General features: G+C 48.4%; 1 protein-coding gene across 1 annotated transcript; it reads right to left on the bottom strand.

The window, feature by feature from the left end:
* Nucleotides 1-1,510: 1,510 nt before the first annotated feature.
* CYSLTR1 (cysteinyl leukotriene receptor 1) lies at nt 1,511-3,664 on the bottom strand. The gene has a single exon (XM_032701918.1). The coding sequence runs from the start codon at nt 3,624-3,626 to the stop codon at nt 2,592-2,594; it is 1,035 nt and encodes a 344-aa protein (XP_032557809.1). The 5' UTR covers nt 3,627-3,664; the 3' UTR covers nt 1,511-2,591.
* Between the last annotated feature and the right edge of the window lie 16,569 nt (nt 3,665-20,233).

Below are 20,233 nucleotides of genomic sequence, written 5' to 3'. Positions count from 1 at the left end.
GCTGCCAGGGTGGCAGCTTTTGTATCCCAAGCAGGGACAACTGCTCGACTCTCACCTGGAGCTGAGTTCTGGGAGCCCAGGGCAAAGTTCCCTCCTCACCTCTGTGGGCTGGAGCTTTAAAGCGAACATCCCACTGCACATCCAGCACCTGTTTGGGGGAAAGCCAAGTAGGAAACCTCATTCTCAGCAGATTTCTCCATGGAGGAACACAAATAAATAATCCTCACCAAAAGCATCACTTCCCTCCAAGCATCTTCCAGGCATTTTTTGTCTACAAAATCCAAATTCATTGAGGTCCCAGCTGCTCTTTGTTGGGCTGCTCCATCTCTGCAAGAGCCAAGAGCCCCCAGAAGTGGTTTGGCTCCAGCAGGTCCCCAACCAGTAGCTCCAGGTGGTGGCCTGAGTCCAGGGAAGTTGGGCTATGGCAAAGGCCAGTTTGGCTGGACCAAATTACCTCCAAGATGCTGGGCCAGGGAGTCCCCCCAACATCTCAGCAACTTCTGTGCTGCTCTAAGTGTTTTTATTACACCACTATAAATTATTATTATTAAGCAAATATTACACTTTAGTGCTGTGTGCAGACAAAAATTTATTGTAGGGAAGAAGAATCTGCAATAGAGACTTTAAAACACAGGAAACAGTAATTGTTAAAATTAACTTGCAACATTTTCATTTCAGTAATGTCTTTTTTTAAATCTTTCCTATTGCACACAAAAAGCTGCCATTTCTCCTGCCATAACCATAAAATAAAAAATATAAAATAAAATAAAGAAAGGCAAAAGGTTAGAAAATACCTCTGGTACAGTGCTTTGCAACATACATATATACACACATGTTTAGCTTTACTGTACAGTATTTTAAAATTTGGGAACGGGCATATTATTTCTACATATCCCAAAACAGTTTCCCAGGAGGATTTTTATTTATAGTTGCACAATGCCTTTAAAGGCTGGAGACACAACTTCAATACTCAATACTGACCCTTGAAAACAAGTTTTAGCCAAATCTTACACATTTTTTCCTCAAACAATCAGCAGTTCTGGCTTTGAATGAGGGGCTCTGTCCTGCCACAGGTTTAGGGGGGATTCTAATCCTCTTCTACAGGAGCAGCTTTCAGCCCTCTGCCCCTAAACAGATCCTTGAAATTGCATTAGAAGTTTCAGATTTTGAAAATTCCCATCCATCATTTGTTCTGCAGGTGAATTTGCTTTTTTTAGGTGCCTTTGGCTGACCCAGGGCTATGCAGACTGTGGTGTACAGACTGAATTTTCACTCTAATTTTCTGTACAGACAGTTTCTCCAGCAGATCCCTGTCCCCAAGCCAAACTCCTTTCGCTCACTGTTATTCTTCACTATTGAAACTGTTTTCTTTATTCAAGATAACATCGAGTAACTTCAGAAATACCAAATCCAAACATACTCACTGGTCGTTTATCAACCACTTTTTCAACTAAGAGCCTTAATCCTACAAGAATTTCTATTTCTGTCTTGAGGGGTTGCACATCCCCAGCCAGGCTCTGGAGTGTTACCTTCCTGTGGGATCCACTGGAAAAGTACAGGAATGTTTCCTTCTGGCCAAGGGTTTGAAGTTTTCCTTTACAGAAGGAACACAGCCCAGTGTTTTTTCAGCATCAAGTCTCATCCAGACTCAGATTCTGGATTTCCAGCTTTTCCTAGAGCTCTTCCCAAGACCCTTGGGTTGCCTTTTCTACAAGGTGAACACTCTGGAACAGGATCAAATATTATAGAGAGCTTTTTAAAAAAAATGTTATTTTTTTTAAATCTTGGTTAATGTTGAGAAAGGTGAACCTGATCCTGCACTGAACTCTGAGCAGCCAGAGCTCCACTTTTACCTAAAACCTCCTGAGGAACTGGAGTGATAACCCCAACCCTGCAGTCCAACAGGACCAGTGCACTGAAATAAGTTTCCTTGTTATCCTTATTCCAAGTTTATCCCCCACAGTAAGACACTGCAATTTGAAAACAAGATTTTTTTAGGAATTCAGAAAATCCTGGCAAATCTGCTGCCCACCAAAGCTGCTGCTGGGGATGAGAGAGGGACCCATCCCGATCTGCAGACCCAGACACCAACCCTGTGAGTCTCACACACACATCACGATCATGAGAACTGAGATCCCAGGCAGAGGCAGCTGGAGCAGGGCTGGAATTATCCCGGGCTCTGCTGTATAAATAATTTAGCAGCTGTTTGAAGATTCAGTGAAAACTCTGCCCTGGTTGTTTGTCAGGAGCTCCCTGAGTGCCATGAACAGCAAACTGTGTTTACATTTCCCACTGGCTCGGAGAATTAACGCTCTGGGGAGAGCTGTGAAATGGAGCAAGTGCCCAAATACAGGCTTTGAAGAGTCTGTCAGCAGATCAACACTGTTCTGGTGGTGGTTTCTCTGTCCTACATGGCTGTGGATGTCCCAGCAGTGCTCCTGGGGAAGGGGCTCTACCCACCAAGCCATGAACTGTCCACGGTCATTATGACATTTAATTACACCAAAGCCTTGCAAGCCCCCATCAGGTCTCCTGGAAATGTTCTGAGATCTCCAATGCCCTGAGATCTCTCAGGGGAAGGTCTAACCTCCTTATGAAGAGGCCACAGCTTCCCTTCCGTTCTCCCTTTGGCTTTCTCCAAAGGGTTCCTCGTCCTTCTCTTTCACAGAGAACTTTTTCTTGAAGGCCTGCGATAAGCTGGAGGAGGAGCCCTTCCTCAGCGTGGTCAGTCTCTTCCTGAAGTTGCCCCCCGAGAAGAAGTAGAGCAGCGGGTCGAAGCAGCAGTTGGCAGCGGCCAAGGGGAGCGTCACCACCACGGCTTTCTGCAGGTAAACGGCATCCTCGCAGCTGGCCCTCCTGAGGCGCAGCACGTGCAGGTGCACCGTGCGCAGCACGTGGTACGGGGTGAAGCTCACCAGGAACGTGGCCGTCACGATGACGATCATCCAAACCGCCCTCCGGCGGTTCGCCTCGTTCTTCCTCATGGAATTCCTCAGCAAGGTCCTGATGATCATGGCGTAGCAGATGGTTATGACGACGAAGGGCAAAATGAAACCCACGAACAGGGCGATGAAATCCAGGATCACCACCAGGTTCGTCTTGTGGGAGTTCTCCGGGGGCTCGAAGCACTTGGTCTTGTTGCCGTGCTGGTACGTCCCGTTGCGCAGGAAGGGCGCGCTCGTCAGCGTGACGAAGATCCAGATGCCGACGCAGACAAACTTCGCCTTCCTCTCCGTCACCAGGTTGAGGTTCCGGACGGGGAAGACGATGGCGATGCAGCGGAAGAAGCTCATGGCGGTCATGAAGAAGATGCTGCAGTAGAGGTTGACGTAGAGCGCGTAGGACGCGACCCTGCACAGGAGGTCCCCGAAGAACCAGTTCCCCCGGTGCACGTAGTAGACGACGCGCAGGGGCAGCGTGGACATGCACAGGAAGTCGGACAGGGCGAGGTTCAGCAGGTACACCTGGAAGGCCGTTTTCTGCCGGTACGTCCGGATCAGCACGTACAGCACGACGCCGTTGCCCACGAAGCCCATGATGCTGATCATGGAGTAGAGCGAGGAGTAGACGCGGTTCCGGAAGTCGTCGATGGAGTGGTGGCACGACAGGTTATCGAACAGCTCCATGGTACTGCCAGGCTGGGGCACCGATGGCACCTGGTGATCAGTGCCAGGCCTGAGGATGGAAGCTCGAGTGAGATCACAGAATCCCAGAACATGCCGAGTTGGAAGAGACCCACAAGGATCATCCAGTCCAACCCTCAGCCCTACACAGGCCCATCCCCAACAGTCACACCCTGTGTCCCAGAGGATCATTCAAACCCTCCTGGAGCTCTGGCAGCCTTGGGGCTGTGCCCACTGCCCTGGGGAGCCTGGGCAGTGCCCAACCACCCTCTGGGGAAAGAACCGTTCCCTGAGATCCAACCTGAGCCTGCCCTGACACAGCTCCAGCCATTCCCTGGGTGCTGTCCCTGGTCCCCCCAGAGCAGAGCTCAGTTCCTGCCCCTCCTCTGCCCCTGCCCAGGTAGTTGGAACTGCAGTGAGGTCTCCCCTCAGTCTCCTCTTCTCCAGCTGAACACACCAAGTGCCCTCAGTGTCCCCACACGGCTTCCCCTCAAGGCCCTTCACCATCCTCATGTCCTCCTTTGGATGCTCTCTAATGGCTTAATATCTTTCTTATACAGAAAGCAGCAAAGGAAAATAAAATTCCATTGCTAAATAGCAGGAAAACCCTGCCATCTCTCCCATACAGCTGGGAAGGGATGTGGATCTTATCTGCTTTATTACAATAATGCTCCACTACAGCCACCTTTCTTCATGTGGTACCAACAACTGGGGATGTAAAGATGAATCACATTTTCACACACCATAGAATCGTGGCATTGTTAAGGTTGGAAAAGACCTCCAAGATCATAAACACAACTGTCAACCCAGCACCACCACCGTGCTCACCACTAACCTCAAGTGGCACATCCATATGTTTTTTGAACACTTCCAAGGATGGTGACTCCACCACTTCCCTGGACAGCCTGTTCCAGTGCTCCTTCTCTTTGAGGACCAGCCATGGAGCTGCTGCCCCAGCAGAGCAGAGGAGACCAAGCCCTGGCAGATTCTGAGAGCTCCAGCCTTCATCCCACACCAGTGCCATCCTGAGGTCTTCCTTTCAAACTTGAGGTTCAAGTTATGACCAGAGCAACACTCAATAATGTTTAGAAATCTCCAAGAGAGGGCTAAAATTAAATTTGTGGTGAAACAGGTCTGATTTTAACCAACTGTTTGGGAGTTGCAGCTAGTACCACTGAAATTCATAGCCTCTGGAAACAGCTGCATGATCCCAATTCCTTGATTTATTTGTCAAGATATTCTGACACAGGGGATGAAGCTCCTACTACCATTACTCCTATTGCTGGGTTAACACCAAGCAAAACCCAGCCCTGCCACACACTGCAGGAACATGGTGAGATTAGTGGCTCAATTACCTCATGAAAACTGATGTAGATAAGATCTCTGACTTTACCAAGGCATTGTGTATCAGTTATTTCTCAGACACCAAAAATAAACCCAAAACACAACCAAGATATTAGAGATTTCAAGGCTGGAACAATCCCTTGGGCACACTGAGGCTGCACCTCCAGGCAGTGATGGTCAGGATGAAGGAGAAGCAGAAGCTGGGACGAGCTGAGCTGCGTGGTTTTAAGGTCCCTCCAACCCAAACCATTCTGTGATCCTATAATCCTGTTTTGCCGAAAAGCAGCGATGGGATTTCACATTCTTGCTGCTGAGCATTTCCCTCCCTTTCTGCCAGTTTCTCTACTGTCCCCAAGCCATAATAAAGAGCTATTAGCAAACATCATTTTACTGATCAGATAAATTTCCTGATTTAATCTCTGTGCTCATTTCCTAAGTGCTTCTGAGCTGGATTATAAACTTTTTACCTCCTTTTGGGACTAAGTTTCAGGCTTTCAGCTGCTAATCTTAAAGACATTAACAGATGGTAAATTACCACTCCAGGTATTTTTCCAAAAGATAAGCAAGACCAGCTTTCTATTGTATTCCTAAACATGATTTAAGATGTCCTCTGTAACCAAAAGGAAACCTGATGATTACAATGCTGACGGGAAGTGTGAGGGAGCTTCACACGTAGAAATGTACCTGTAAAAACCAAAAAGAATCTCACAAAACAGGGTTTCCTATGTGAGGCTTTACGTTTACATCGTGAATTGAAGCCAAATATCACTTCTACCACTTTTTCTTTGTATAGTTGTGGTTCACAGAACCATTTATTTCTGCAGTGGTGAATTCAGCTCATTGGAAATGTGCACAAGTGAGAGGGAGCTGTGATGGCTGAGAAAAGTATCCCAAATGAAGCCAAACCCTAAACAACCGTCATTCTCCAAGTCTGAGGCAGCACAGGGAGATTTATAGTTTGTCACAGAATCACAGAATGGTTTGGGTTGGAAGGGACTTCAAGCCCAGCCAGTCCCACCCCCTGCTAAGGGCAGGGACACCTTCCACTAGCCCAGGTTGCTCCAAGCCCTGTCCAACCTGGCCTTGGACACTTCCAGGGATGGGGAATCCACAGCTTCTCTGGGCAACCTGTGCCAGGGCTTCCCCACCCTCACAGAGAATTCCTCCCCAGTAACCCATCTAACCCTCTCCTCTGGCAGTGGGAAGCCATTCCCCCTTGTCCTGTCAGTCCAAACCCTTGTCCCAAGTCCCTTTCCAGCTCTCTTGGAGCCCCTTCAGGCACTGGAAGGGGCTCTCAGGTCTCCCTGGAGCTTTCCCAGGAGCTCTCCCAGCCTGTCTCCGGAGCTGAGGTGTTCCAGCCCTCGGAGCATCTCCGTGACCACCGGTAAATTATCCTAAATTTAGTAACACCCTCACAAAGCACAACCCCAAAGCAGCTGCTGTCCTTTGTTCCAAGCGCCGACGTGAAGCATCCCCATCCCAAGGAACTGAGTTCCCGTTTGGGAAGAGGGGGACAGGAATGCCCCAAAAACGCCAAACGCCCCTCGCAACCACCAACTCCCCCCTGCGAGGGGCCGGAGCGCGGGCACGGAGGGAAGACCCGAATAGAATAATTGCAGCCAGCGAACACTAATTAACGCCGCAGCTCATTAACGGAGTACTCGCGGTGTAACCGCGCTCCGGGGGAATTTAGCGCCTCACCCCGCTCCCTGCAGCCGGGACACCGCAGAACTTGGGGGCACCAGGGGCAAAGCATCTCCCCCCACCCCCGGGTACCCCCAGCCCCAGCACTGCTCCTACCTGGGCGCAGCGGGCGCGGATCTGCCCGCTCCGCATCCCCGCCGCCCTTAAACCCGGCGCGACCGCCCGTCCCGCCCCAAAACCCGCCCCAAAACCGCCCCGCGGTCCCACCCGGACCCTGAGAACTTCAGCTTTTCCATGGCGTTTCCACCCCCCTGGAAATAACATTTTAAAGCATCCCTGCGGTGCTCACGCACCCGACTCTGGTGTGAATTAACGGGGTCCCCTCACCCTTCATGTTCTGTTAGTAGTTTACTACTGCTCGGAGCTGGCAGTGAGTTCACCTCTGTATCTGGGCTAACACAGTTGTTTTCAAATATTTTTTTGCAAGCATTTTTTATGGTATTCTCATGAGAGGAAAAATACTGAATTCCCACTAATTCAGTGCTCCATCCTTCCAGCATCCCAAAATACACTATATTTTTCTTTCTTTCCTTTTTTTTTTTCTTTTTCTTAAGAACTGTGGCTTTGTAAAAAAACCTGCCCTAGAGGAAGTGTCAATTTTCTCAGTATTGAATATTTTAGGTGTGGGCTGTCCTACTCTGAAATTGGATTTCTTTTGAAGATGTATAATATGCTGTTTCCACATTATGCTAAAAAGGAATTAAAGTTTTGAAGACTTTCAAGGATGGAGGTTCAAGAGCCTCCAAGACTGGGCAACTCATCACACCTCCTGCAATATCCTACCCTGGGAGTTGGTTCTGTAGCTTGTTTTACTTGTGGTGCACATTCTGCTGTTACCCCACTCTGCCATTCCTTCTGCTTTTTCTGGTACCTTCTTTTGACCATTCCTTCTGCTTTTCGCTGAGGTTTTATTATTCCTTCTCCTTTTCTTTTTTTTGCTGTTCCTTTTTCTTTTCCGCCCTGGATCTCTAGAACAGGAAGATTTCTGGTTTCAAAGTGAGATTGAGGTTAATGTGGGATTAAAGAGGCTGCTGCTGCTCCAGATGTGCTGGAAGAGCATGCAGAGTTTTGCTGTGGGAAGGGTTTCCACACTGGACTCCAAAGAGGAGCTCAAACTCCAGCTCTGGGGTGGCCAAGGGGACATGTGGTGTTTGGTGAGGGCCAGGTATGATATTTAGGGGCAAGTCTGGGGTCCTCACTGAACATACCAACACTTGAGGAGCTGCATGAAGCCTTCTGTCCTCTGGGATGGGTGGCTGGATCCTGACACCTCCACACACCACAGGGATCCTCCTGGATCCACAGCCCCAAGGAGAGGACAGAGCCGCCCTTGGCTGTGGGGTGACCATCCCCAGGGACTCTGCTCCCCCAGTTTGGGCACAGGAAGATCTTCAGGCCACTCAGTGCTGGGGCTTCAGGGAAGGGCCATCGGTGTGTGTCCCTCCCACACTCCACCAGGTCACCTCCTCCCTCTCCTTCCCCTACCTGCTTTGTTAAAGCCTCCCTGCAAGGCAGAGCCCAACTGAGCTGACCTGTCACAGGGACTGAGCACTCAAAGGCTCTGGAAGACTTGGATTAGACAAGGAATGGGCAAGTTAGACAAGGGTGGGATAGACAAGGAATGGGCAGAGGGCAGTGGGAGGGATGAAGGAGGTGGCTACAAGAACATGCCAGGTGTGGATAAGGGAGATACTCAGAGGAGGGCAAGGGACCTGAAGGACTTCCAAAAATGATCCATTCCCAGAGAAGTGAGGGTGAAGAAGAACCCCATAAAGTGGTTCCCATAAGATCTGATAAGAGCAATTTGATGCTCAGGCTGGAACTCAGTCTGACTCCCTTTCCACAGGACAAGGGGGTGAGGCACAAATGAGGGATACAGGCTTTGGAAATCTGTCTGGGACCATTCAAACCTGGAAGAAGCCTGCCTATGGTTTAGGGTTAAGGGTTACATTGCCACTTAGCACTGACTGAGCCTCCGTTGCCTTCTCCTGGATCCCAAATTCCTGCAGCTTCATCAGACTCCAAAATGCTGAGCCCTTCATCAAATATCACAAATGTCATCGATTCAGCCCTCTGGGCTGGTCATTTCTTTCCTTCAGGGCTTCCAGAGAACTTCCTAAAAGCCTAAACAATTTGAGGGCTGGGTGGAGAAGCTCTCCAGCCTTGGCAACTCCTTTCACACGGGCTATTGAAGAAGGTGAAAACAGAGAGATGATGTTTCATAATGAAACAAATATTATCTTGTTAACATGTTGCATTTTCCTTCCTCTCCTGGGACTTCCTAAAATAGGTTGTTTCTCTTTGAATCTCACATGAAGAGGATGGGATCTCAGCTTCAGACTGGCTCCCAGTTAGTTACAGCAGGGTGGAATGTGACGCTGAGGGGAGAACTACTCACAGCAATGTCATCCGGTGGATTTCCACGGAAAAACAGGACCATGGTGATGCCTGAAGTCAGTCGTGGAGACTTGGCATGGCTCTACCTGCCCTGATCCAGCTGGACTTCATCCAGACCCATGTGAAAAGCATGTAGCTGCAGTCCCAGTGCTCCGCTGAGGGAGAGCTCATCAACCCAGGCACATCCTTCCCTGGATGTGGATGGAACAAAGCACAGGAGGAAAGGAGGAGGGGGGAAAAAAAAATAAAGGAGGAAAGGGGCATGGAAAGCTTTGGGTGGGCGATAATGAAGGGATGGTGGGTGCTTCCACTGCAAGAGGTTGGGAGATTTGGAGGGAAAGGGGAGGCTTGGAGATGCCACCCCAGTGGGAGTGGAGATGAAGTGTTTTTACACAAGGATTTCCGTGCCCCAGTGCCTGACAGCCACAGTCATTCTGAAACAGGTGGGTTTTGCTCTGTGCCTGTGAAGGAAGTGTCAAAGCCATCCCTTCCTGGGCAGGTGTGAGCCCAGAGCCACCCTGAGGAGCTGAGTCAGCGTTGGGTGACAAAAACCACACTGACAATGGTGCTGTTGGCAGCTGCTCTTCTATGCCTGCCTCTCCCTTTGCTTCCCCTTATTTGGAGAAGTAATTTCTGCTTCTTGCCAAGGGTGTGGAATCCCTTGTCTGCTCTGATCTCTCCCTACATCAGTGTCTTCAAGGGTCCCTTCCCCCAGTGGAACCTGTTTCTCCAGGGACCAGCCCTTGCTGTCACCCGGACCTTGTCTCTGGTTGTTCCCTGGACCCAGCACAGAGATTTGTTATCACACTTCCAGCCCTGGCTCCATCTCCCACTTGGTTTTGAGGGGTTGATATTAATGAGTGACCCAGACTGGCAGTTGTGAGAACCTGCTCCATCCCAAGCCATGAGGCCAAAGCTCCCCATTCCCCTGATTTCTGTGGGAGAAGAGCAGAGCTGGGGAGCTTCCTGGGAAGGAAACCTCAGCCCTGGTCCCTCAGACTATGGAGCTGTTGATTGTACCCTACTGCAAATCCAACCTTTTTAACCAGCTGCTGTGGAAAGAGGACCCAGAGGAGATGGGTGAGATGGTTGGACACCTTCAGTGCTGTCTCTAGTCAGCATACTGTAGAATAAACACTTGCTTTTCTGAGATGAATGAAATAAGTTATTACCAGGAAGGACTGCAAGCACAGAGCTCAGCAATCCCATCCTTGTCAGCCCAAATATTTGGAAAATTTCGTTGTTGTAAGCACTGATCTCTCTCCACAAAAGGAGGTGGGGATGGCTGATTACTGTGGGGAAGGAGAGAAGGTATCAGCCAGGGACAAGGTTGTTTCTGTTTCTCTGACAGTGTTCACATGATTTCCACTCAAAATGCAGACCCAGAAGTGAGAGTTTGTGCTGCCTTTTCTGAGAAGTGGAGCTGGGCCTGTGCCCAGTGACAGAGGGACCAGCACAGGCACACAGCTGCCCACGCTGCCAAAGTGCTTTGTGGTGTTCCCACAGTTCCCTCTCCCCAGGACTGATCCCCACCTGGGTTTGGAGGAGTCTTGGGAACAGGGGGCAGGCATTTCGTGCTCTTCTGCCAAAGAAAACTTCTGGAAATAGGGCTTTTAGGGACCCTCAACCCTTCTCCAATCCTTTCACCTCGTGCAAACCAAGAGGACATTTCACTCAAAGGATGATTCATGAGGTCAGAGCTCCAGGAAAGGAGCCCAAGACACCTCTTGCTGTGGTTTGGGTGGTGAAGGAGCTTGGCAGGCCACGAGAACCAGCCCATGTGCACTCAGCTCGTCACACTGACACACTGAACGTGGGTTTGTAAAAGAGAAGGTCTGAGGTTTTACCTTTCTGGAGGCTTTATGGGACTGGCTTCCCCCCATCCTGAACAGCTCCAGTCTCACGGGGTTGGCTCAGCATCCCAAGTCCATGACATGCTTGACCCCCTCAGAGAGGAGAAAAGTCAAAGTCCTCAGAACTGCTGACTTGAGAAGCTGCATTTCCTCGGGTCCTTTTATGGTTCCAGTGTGTCAACCAGTAAGAAAGAGAAGGGCCAGGCTGTCAGGAGATGTTGCCCTGATAGAGCCAAAGCTGTTTCCCCTTCCTGTTTTGCACGAGGGCTGCAGCAGATGGGGGAGATATGGCTGGAGCTGAGCTGGGTCTCCATCATTTCACAGGTCACCCCTCATGGATACCAGTCAAGAAACATCCAGCATCACGCTCAGATGACACATTGCCAGGCAAAAGCAGCCTGAAAACATTTTTCCATCCTGATAGTTCATTTATCAGGAGCTGGGAAATTCTATTAATTCTCTTGGCTTTTTTTTTTTTAATGCCAATTTCTCCAAATTATTCTACCAGTCTAATACTTATTTCTAAAATGGAACAGAGCTAAGGAGCATTTACTGGCCCTCAGACTGGAACTGTGTGAGAGGGTCTTTGCAGGTCACCAGTGACTCTAACCTTCACAACCTGGTTACTGGGAGCCTTTCCCACGCACAAAAGCAGCATTTTAATTCTCTGACATTAATTTTTTGATGGCAGAGTTTTCTCATCACATAAACAATCAGAGTTCTTTATCATTGAAGATGAGAAAACAAATTTATCCCTGGAAAACTTGACATTTCACAGGAAAACATTCCTCACGGGGAAATTATGCTTTAATCTTCTTCTGGAAAGTGAAGTAAGAAGCCAGAAATAGTATATGCAAGTTGGCATTCTCTTTTGGGAAAGGGATTGGGATAAACATCATGAAAATATGTGAATTTTTTGCATCAATATTCTTTCAGGGCTTGTATCACTTGGAAATTTAAAATCTGAAGTGAAAGGGAAATTCATGTGTATTAATGAATCAGAACTGTCAAGGCTGGAAAAGACCTCGAAGATCCCCAAGTCCAACTGTCACTGGTGAATCTCACCACTGATAGTAGAGATATTTTATAACTGATGAACCTGTATTTGTCTTGTGCATGATTTGATATAGAGCTGCTGGTTGATGTTTGGGGATGGCCAGATAATTATCTAGGACACAACACACATCCAGTAAATGAGCACAGAACACCAGAGACCATGTTCATCATCTCCTGTTTGAACAGGACCTGCCAACTGGCTCCCAGCAGAGGCTTTTCTTGGGAATCAGCCATCAGGATACAAATCCTGCCCTTCAGTGGAACAGCTCCGTGTTTGCTGTAGAGGTACAGCCACGTGCAAATCAGACCCACCTTGTCCTTAAAGTTAAGAAGAAATATCAGGTCAGCTAAAACCTGCAAAACTGATCTTTGCTGATCAAACATACACGGCCATAGGATTAACTCTTAAATGAATTCGATTTTATCAAGGTTCTACCTCTGCTCATCCGTTCTCTTTCACAGTTTTTCCCTAAAAAGACGTGAGGAACACAAGGGCGTGACTTCCCAGGAGAAAACTCATTCTTTAGCCCCCACACAAAGGTCCTTTTTCCCCGTTGTGGATGCTGGGAAGGGGCTGGTTGTCTCCTCATGCTGCAGGGTTGTGTTCATACGACCAAGCTCTGTTCCACTTAACACTTCTGACTTGCTTTTTTAACTTGCTCCTGCCCCAAAGCTTTCTGTGGCAGACTCTGAGGGAGGAGAGCAGTTAGTGTCCTGTACCCACAGCTCTGCTGATCCCAGCTGGTGACAGGTCTGGGGGAAAGAACAGCTTCACTGCCCTGGGGAATCATGGAACTGTTTGCCTTGGAAAAGACCCTGAAGGTCATCGAGTCCAACCCTGAGCCCAGCACTGCCAAGCCCACCACTAAACCATATCTCCAAGTGTCATATTATTTCCTCTTGGGAAAACATCCCTTGATTTCTGAGCTATATTTGAGTGGTATAAATGACCTCTATCAGGAGGGCGAGGGGGATTCTGTTCCTGACTTACAGGGAAAGCCCCATGTCCGTGTCCAAGCTGAGATCACTGGTGGGCACCCTTGGAGTTCAGTACTCCTGGGCTTCTAATTCCCAACAGGAATACAACAGGAAGGCACTGGTATCAGATGGACCCTGCATGAATGGGGAGAGAGAGGTTTCTGAAGGATATAATTAAAAAAATAGCAAAACTAACATGGCAAAAGCCTAATTAATCTCTTGGAGGAAGAGAAGGCAGGATTGAAAGTGTGACAGTGGTTGGACATCCACCTCCACACCAGTGCAGGGGGTTCTTCAAGCCAGGGAAATGCCAGGGGAGAGCCAATGCCAAGCCAAACAATCAGCTTTGAATCAGAATAAACCGGAGCACACAATAACAGCAACACTCTGTTTTCTCTAACAGCTGATCAAGGGGGTGCAATTGCAGCTTGAGAATTGAAGACAACAAGAATTGAACTGAAGTCAATAAGAACTGAGGCACCCAGCACAGAATGGCGGATATGGCCCATCAGATATGCAAAGTGATTTGGTTAAAGACACCAGAGGAAATAGTATTAGAAACTTCCTGTTCTTTGACATTCAAGTTCTCATCTCCCCGGCTGGTTTTTCTCTCTTATTTTTGATTTAAAAGGTAATACGCAAAGGGAAACCCCCCCTGATGAGAGATGAGATACTTCACCAGGCTCTTTGTTCCAGTGTGAGTTCAGATAAGGGCATCCTGTGTCCCAGGAGCCTGTGACAAGATTCTCCCACAGCTACCGGTGCCACCTCCAGCCCTCCTGTGCCCCTGCTGCTCGAGCAGATCGTGGCAGATACCAACAGGGAGCTTTATCAAACAGAAGTTTTGGTTTCAATAGTTCCAACCCCTCATTTCCTGAATGTCAGGGGTGGATCTGTCCGAAAATAATCCATGTTCTCAGTCAAAGGTAGGAGCTGTGGGGCTTCCAGCTTCACACTGAGTTGGTTTGAGCCCATCCAGTTGTTATCCACTAATTCCAGTCTTCCCAAAACTCTGTCCCATCCTTTCTGCTTGGATTTAGTTATGTGTGGTCCCAGTCTCCAGATGAAGTATCTGGTCTGGGCCAGCTATCAGCTCCTTATCAGCACCAAAAGTGCCTTCCCTGAGCTGTGAATCAGCCCTTCAATTATATAACTACCTGCTCTTATCTGATATTCTGAGAAGTTGACGCTTTTTGGGGTTTGGGGTTTTTTTTGATACTCAATGAAGAAGAATTTGACTGTTTTTCTGCCATAACTGAACTGCTCTGGGCAGACCAGGCACACAAAATGCCATAAATAGGCTTTAGAATGGAGTAGTCACCTGGATTGGGAAAGGAAAAGGCAGCAGCTAAGGAAGACTTTTTTCTTAAAAAAGATGAAATTAAATCACACAAAAGATCATCTCCCTGGTGTCTAAAATGCAGTGGTATTACATGAGCTGGTGGGGCCTGGGGACAATCCCAGTTGTCCTTGGCCAGGCACTGCCAGGGAGAGGAAGGAACTGGGATCAGACTGAGGGCACCAACAGGCCATGGAATGATTGATCTCCAGTGAAATACAGCTGCCATTAAATGCAGAACTTAAAGCTTCACAATCATACTGACTCAGTTTTGGCAACGGGATTTGAAATCCAGAGATAAAGTCTCTGTTTCCATCCACCTGAAAATCACACAAAATACAAAAATACTGCCAGAAACAGAAACTTTGATATGGGGGATGACCAATAACATCCCCTGTTCAGAGATCAGTGCAACCTCTGCAAAACTGGGACGTGATTCTCTTGGAATTATTGGCTTTTTAGTCTCTTCCAGTAAATAATGACCTTTTAGTCTCTCCCAATAGATTTTAAGCACCAAGCAGCAGCGAGCTGAAGGACTGCTGGAATTACCACCCAGTAAAGACTGGAATTCATCACCCATTGCCAAACAACATCTTAAACCCCTCTTTGTGCTGCTTCTGCTCCATCATCCTGTGAGTTAGAGACGCAGGTCACTTCAGTCAGTGCCACAGATGGACACAGGTCTTTCCCCAACTTTCTATGAGCTCCCTGAAGTCATTTTTATGAGTTTTTCTTTCAAATTGGCCACACTTGGGGTACATGGATACATAAAGCAGCCCAGCACAGCTCTATCTGTTTAGTCTGTGACTCTTGGTGCACCAAAACCCAGCTGGCTTTGCAAGGTCAGGCTCAAGAGTGATTTCTGGCCTTGGACTGACACCAAAGCCCACAGTCAGCACCAAACCCATCTTGGGAGAATTCAGATTTCTGTGCAAACACCTCCACATATCTGCACATCATCCTACACCATAAAAATTGGCCTTTTTTGGCCATCTGAGGACTTCTGAGACAAAGCAGCCACGCTTCTGTTTAAACTCCAGGCTGCCACAGGCAAGGGGCTGATGTTAAAGGCTGTTTTTCAGATATTGTGCTCAGTCTGCACAGCTCCTCCCTGCCTGGCAGCTCTGTAGCTGCTCTTCCACCTTTCCTCATGTGCACCAAAACCTCCTGCAAGTCCCGGAGGGTGGTTGTGAGCCATGTGCTTTGTACCTGCCTGTCCCCAGGGAGGGCAGGAGACCTGCCTGCTCAGAGACAACATCTGCAGAACATGGAGCATTCTGTGCTCAGCCCTAACAACTGATTTCTGCATTGTCTTCTCATCTATCCATCCACATTCAAGTCCTCCCATTGCTTCAAAAATCCAATTTCATCCTCTCATTTCCACTTTTACAGAATTAGAACAGAATTATAAAAGCATCAGGCAGATGTTTTCCCCACTCTCAGCCTTTCCCTGCAGGAACCACAAGCCATTAGTTCAGCTGAAGTCTTGGCTCCCCTCATTATTTATTTAGTTGTACTTTAGTGCATTATTCCTTCTATCCTGTGTTTTCCTTCTGATTTTTCCCACAATGCTTTTTTCCAAGCCCCAGCAGGACTCCACGGAACAGGATCATCGTTGTTTATCCTTTATTTTTGTTTTGCAGAGATTTGGGAAGGAGTAGCTCTTCCAGCAAACCCACAGAGCTGTGTCAGGGGAGAATCAGCTTGAGGACCTGCCTCATCCCTGCCATGGACCTCTCCCAGTACTTCTGCACCTCCACAGCCACATGGACCACTCCAGGAGCAGCAAGTGTGTCCTATACCCTGTTTTACACCCCCCACTGCTCTCTTCAAAAGAGAGGAAAAGGCAAATCCCAGTAAAGCCACAGGAAGCTGGGAATCCTTCAGCCTTCTCTGTGCAGTTCTGGTGATAACCCAGGTCACACCAGGCTGGGCTGGTGGGGACACAGGTGACACCATCTGGGGTTTCAGCTGGCACTGAAAGCCAGTTTGTTCTGATAAACATTGGCCCTGAAAACCCCAACAGACTTGTGGCAATGCCCCCATTTAACAGATTTATTTCTCCTCCGACCCCCAGACTCTCCCCAGACCTTTTATCCTCTCAGCTCCAGCAGAGTTTGTGACCTGCTAAGTGCTAAACCCCAGAAATCCTGGTGCCAACTTTCCCTGCTCTTAAGACCTGAATTTCTGTAAGGAGCAACCAACATTTTCCTCTATTTTTCCCTGGATCACAAGAGCTTCAGCTGTCCCAGGGGGTACAAAGCTCTCTTCCACTCCCACCAACCCCCTGTCTCAAGAAAATTGGTCCAAACTCTGTCTTTTCCATAGAAAAACTCCAAACCTAATTGGTTTTTACAATGAATTGAGGATTTTCATGAAAACCAAATCATTTCTTGGGGACAATAAAGAGGAATCTCAGGAGATGGGCTGGAATCTTCTGGTCCTGGCTCATTCCCAACCTTTGGAGCCTGTTGGCACATGGGGTTTGTCAAGGCCACGTAACCACTACCTGGGCCTCCCTGTAACCTCTCTGCCCACCCCACCACGGTACCAGGCTGACACAGACCCTCCAGAAAGGTTGTGATTTAAGAAAAATTCCTTGTCAGCCAGAAATAAACTTTTTTTATGTTAATTTTCTTGGTGGTTCAGTTGGCAAAGCATCAAGGGTGAGACCTGGGGAGCTGCCTGGCAGGGCACAGCTTGGGAATGAAGCTCACTAAAGGGCTTTGCAGTATTTTAATTGCAATTTAATTGCTATTTTAATTGCGATTTTGTCCAAAAATAAACTTTTGAAAACTAAACTAGTGCAGTAGCAATGTGCAAAAAAAAGGAGAGGCAGGACAACAGGAGAGAGGAAGCGAAGCACGAGGTGAAAAAGCAAATATGGAAAGGGAAAGGCTGGAGGAGACAGGAGAAAGGTGTCAAAACACTCACCTCTCACTCCTTGCTTGGTCCCTGGTGCAGGACTGTGCTCACAGGAGAAGGAAGGGTTTCCAGCAGGTCCTGCAGCCACTGAATGGGTGAGAGCAGCTGGAGCAGGGCACTTCCAGGGCAAGTGTCAGGAAAGGGGGATCACCTGTGCTGGAGCCCTGCTGGGGTGATGTGCAGGATCCTCGTCCCTCTGAGCCAGGCACCAAGGGAGATGGGGACTGAAGGCAGGCCCATGCAAGGAGGACACAGGTCTCTGTGGAGATCTGAGCTGAGGGTGTGCTGGAGGGGCAGATTTTGGCCAGGACTAATTGATGTATGAACAACTCCATCCCTCCCCTTCACCAAATCCCAACTGATCTGGCCAAATCCACTTTTCTCCTCTTCCAAGGTGACCTTCTCAACCTCAGCTGAGCCATTACTAACAGTCCCTTCCCATCCTGCCCTCCAAGGCCACCCCCCCCACCCCTCCCTGACCGAGGGAACGACATAAACCTGTGATTGCTCCCGAGGAGCTGCTGTGGGACCTTCCAAGGTGTGCCCAAACTGAAAGGCTGAGATGGTTCCCAGGTGGCTCTGGGTTCAACCTGCCCAGGCTCGGTTCCATTATTGCCCATCCAAACGTGGTATGAGAACACAAAGAAATCTTGGCAGCATTTACACACTCTCTCCATAAACAGGCCTAAATGACTCCCTTGGGACAACCGTGTTTCCAAGCCCATTTCCCTGGGCTGGCACTCAGGCTGCTCAGGTCTCCTCAACTTTGGCAATGGTGTAGTTTAGGTCTCTCTTTTAATTAACTGATTTTCTATGGAAGTCATTTTTATCTCTGTGGTCCCACTAGGAAATGATTTGTCGGATGTCCAACTCAAGCGCATTCACCGATACGGGAATTGAAGGAGTAGCACAGAATTTGTTTCCTCCTTTCATTCTTTCAGGCAACAATAACACTCAAAATAGCTCCTAAGATTGTTTTCTAAAGAATAATAAATTTTTCTGTCTGTCAGGCAACTTCAGCTGAAAATAATATGTCAATATTCAGAGAGAAGATTTCTGGAAAACACTGGAGCAGGACCAGGAATTCCTCATGCACTTGTTTCAGCTCATGATGGATGAGGGGTTGCTTTATGGGATGACTGCAAATATGATGCTCTGGATGGAAATGGATCATGACATCGGAGCTGTTGCTGGTGGTTCAGGATTTCCAGCTGGACTCTGACCCACAGGCTTCACCTGCTCAAATCCTGCCCCACTCCAGCCTTGCCTTCACTCACCTCCTCCACTCCCAAATACTCCTTTTGGCTTCTCCAGTGATTCTGCATTTACCTCCCACCACTACAACGAGCTTTTGCTCTGCTTTCACTGGCCACAGAGGTGCAAAGGCTGGAGAACTCTCCACTCCAGGGACATGTGCATCTGATGAGATATGGAACAATGTTACTTCTGCTCGTGCCACTCTGGGCTGGTCCCTCACCGTGGAAATGGCCCTGGCACCAGCCCATGGTTTAACTCCAGTCCCACACAGCCTCTGGCTTTATCCTGGTGGGATGGGAGAGAGAACTGGGAAGGCAAAACTGAGAAAACTGTGGATTGAGACAAACACTGCAAGTGTGTGGCTTCCTGCTGTGGGTCCATGAGGACAGACAGTGATGGAGACAGTCCAGCCAGGAGCGTGGCGAGCTCCTGTGGGTGAGAAGGTTCAGCAGAAGGCTGAGGAAGTCTGTGGCTTCCAGGGGAATTCCTGCCAGGCTCATCCCTGGAGATGAGCCGAACAACAGAATGCTGTGACTCAAAGGAAAGCACATCCCCAGAACTCATCTGGCCCCAGGCTGAGCTGACCATGGAGCTGTGGCTGTTGGGAGCCAGGACACGAATGAGGGACTGAGGTAAAACCACAACATGAACAGAAATAAAAGGGCCCAGAGATGTGTTCGTGGCACAGCACAGAGAGAAACCCCTGAGCTCCCACCAAGGAGGGTTTGAGCAGGCAGGAGCAGAGCTCTGCAGGGCCAGAGCCCCAAGGTCTGACCTGCACCGGGGGTGCTCAGCCTTTCCTGCACTATCCCTTCAGAAGAGTTGTTAGCTGAGAATTTCCAAACTCACTCCAAATGCTCCCAAAGCTACAGGCAGCTGTGGGGATTTTCCTGCTCAGCTCCTTAGGCCTGGCTGAAGGACACGTCCCAAAGTGCTGTGACCATGATCGTTTCTACATTGGGAATGTGAGTCAGCAAAGCCAGAACACACTGAGATTTCCATTAACCTTCTTGCACCCAGCTCTTCCCCTCCCCAGTTTTATGAATCACCACCATCTCCTTATGCATTTTATCTGGTAGATTTTATCTTCATAGATTTGATACCTTAGACAAACAGGATTGTGCCATCAACATTTTCCCTGTCTCCCGTAAGGAAACCCTTCCTGCCAGCTATGCAAAGTGGGCTGATGAAATCCTGGAAACTTGTATTATTGCTGGAATTATTGTCCACGAGGAATAAACATTACTTCAGTAATGCTCTGTCCCAGCATTTGTCCTCATTAAAAGGTAATTTCCTTTTCTATAATTTCCTTTTCTATAGTAGTGGAAAAGGAGAAGAAAGGCAATCAAACAAGTGAGAGGATTATTTCCTTTGCTGGTGAGCTCTTTGGAAAGGTGAAAAGAGGAAACTTGTGTTTTTGAGAGAGCTGTGAAATACATCTGGGGGGAGATCTGACAGTAACTGCCCTGGTTTCTCAAGCAACCTAAGAGAAAAATAAAATGAGAGTAAAACATGAGAAGGGCAGCACAGGCTGTCCATACCAGAGCCATAAATCAGCCCAGGGCTCAGGATGGGATGGCACCACTTCAGGACAGATAAATGCTTGACCACCAAGGAATAGGAGTTCAGACCTGTTTTGTAGGACCAAGCTGCAGAGTTATTTGCAAAGAAAATTGTCTTCCCTCAGTTTCCTCGCACTTTCCAAGCACTTTCAACAAACCTCCTTGAAATGCAAGACATTCAGATGATGTCATTTA

This window comes from Chiroxiphia lanceolata, chromosome 14 (genome assembly GCF_009829145.1).
Source record: "Chiroxiphia lanceolata isolate bChiLan1 chromosome 14, bChiLan1.pri, whole genome shotgun sequence".
Classification (NCBI taxonomy): domain Eukaryota; kingdom Metazoa; phylum Chordata; class Aves; order Passeriformes; family Pipridae; genus Chiroxiphia; species Chiroxiphia lanceolata.
This window is presented reverse-complemented; position numbering and strand designations above follow the sequence as displayed.

Excerpts from the sequence above, each read along its gene's own strand:
- CYSLTR1 (XM_032701918.1), bottom strand. The coding sequence starts at position 3,626 with ATGGAGCTGTTCGATAACCTGTCGTGCCACCACTCCATCGACGACTTC.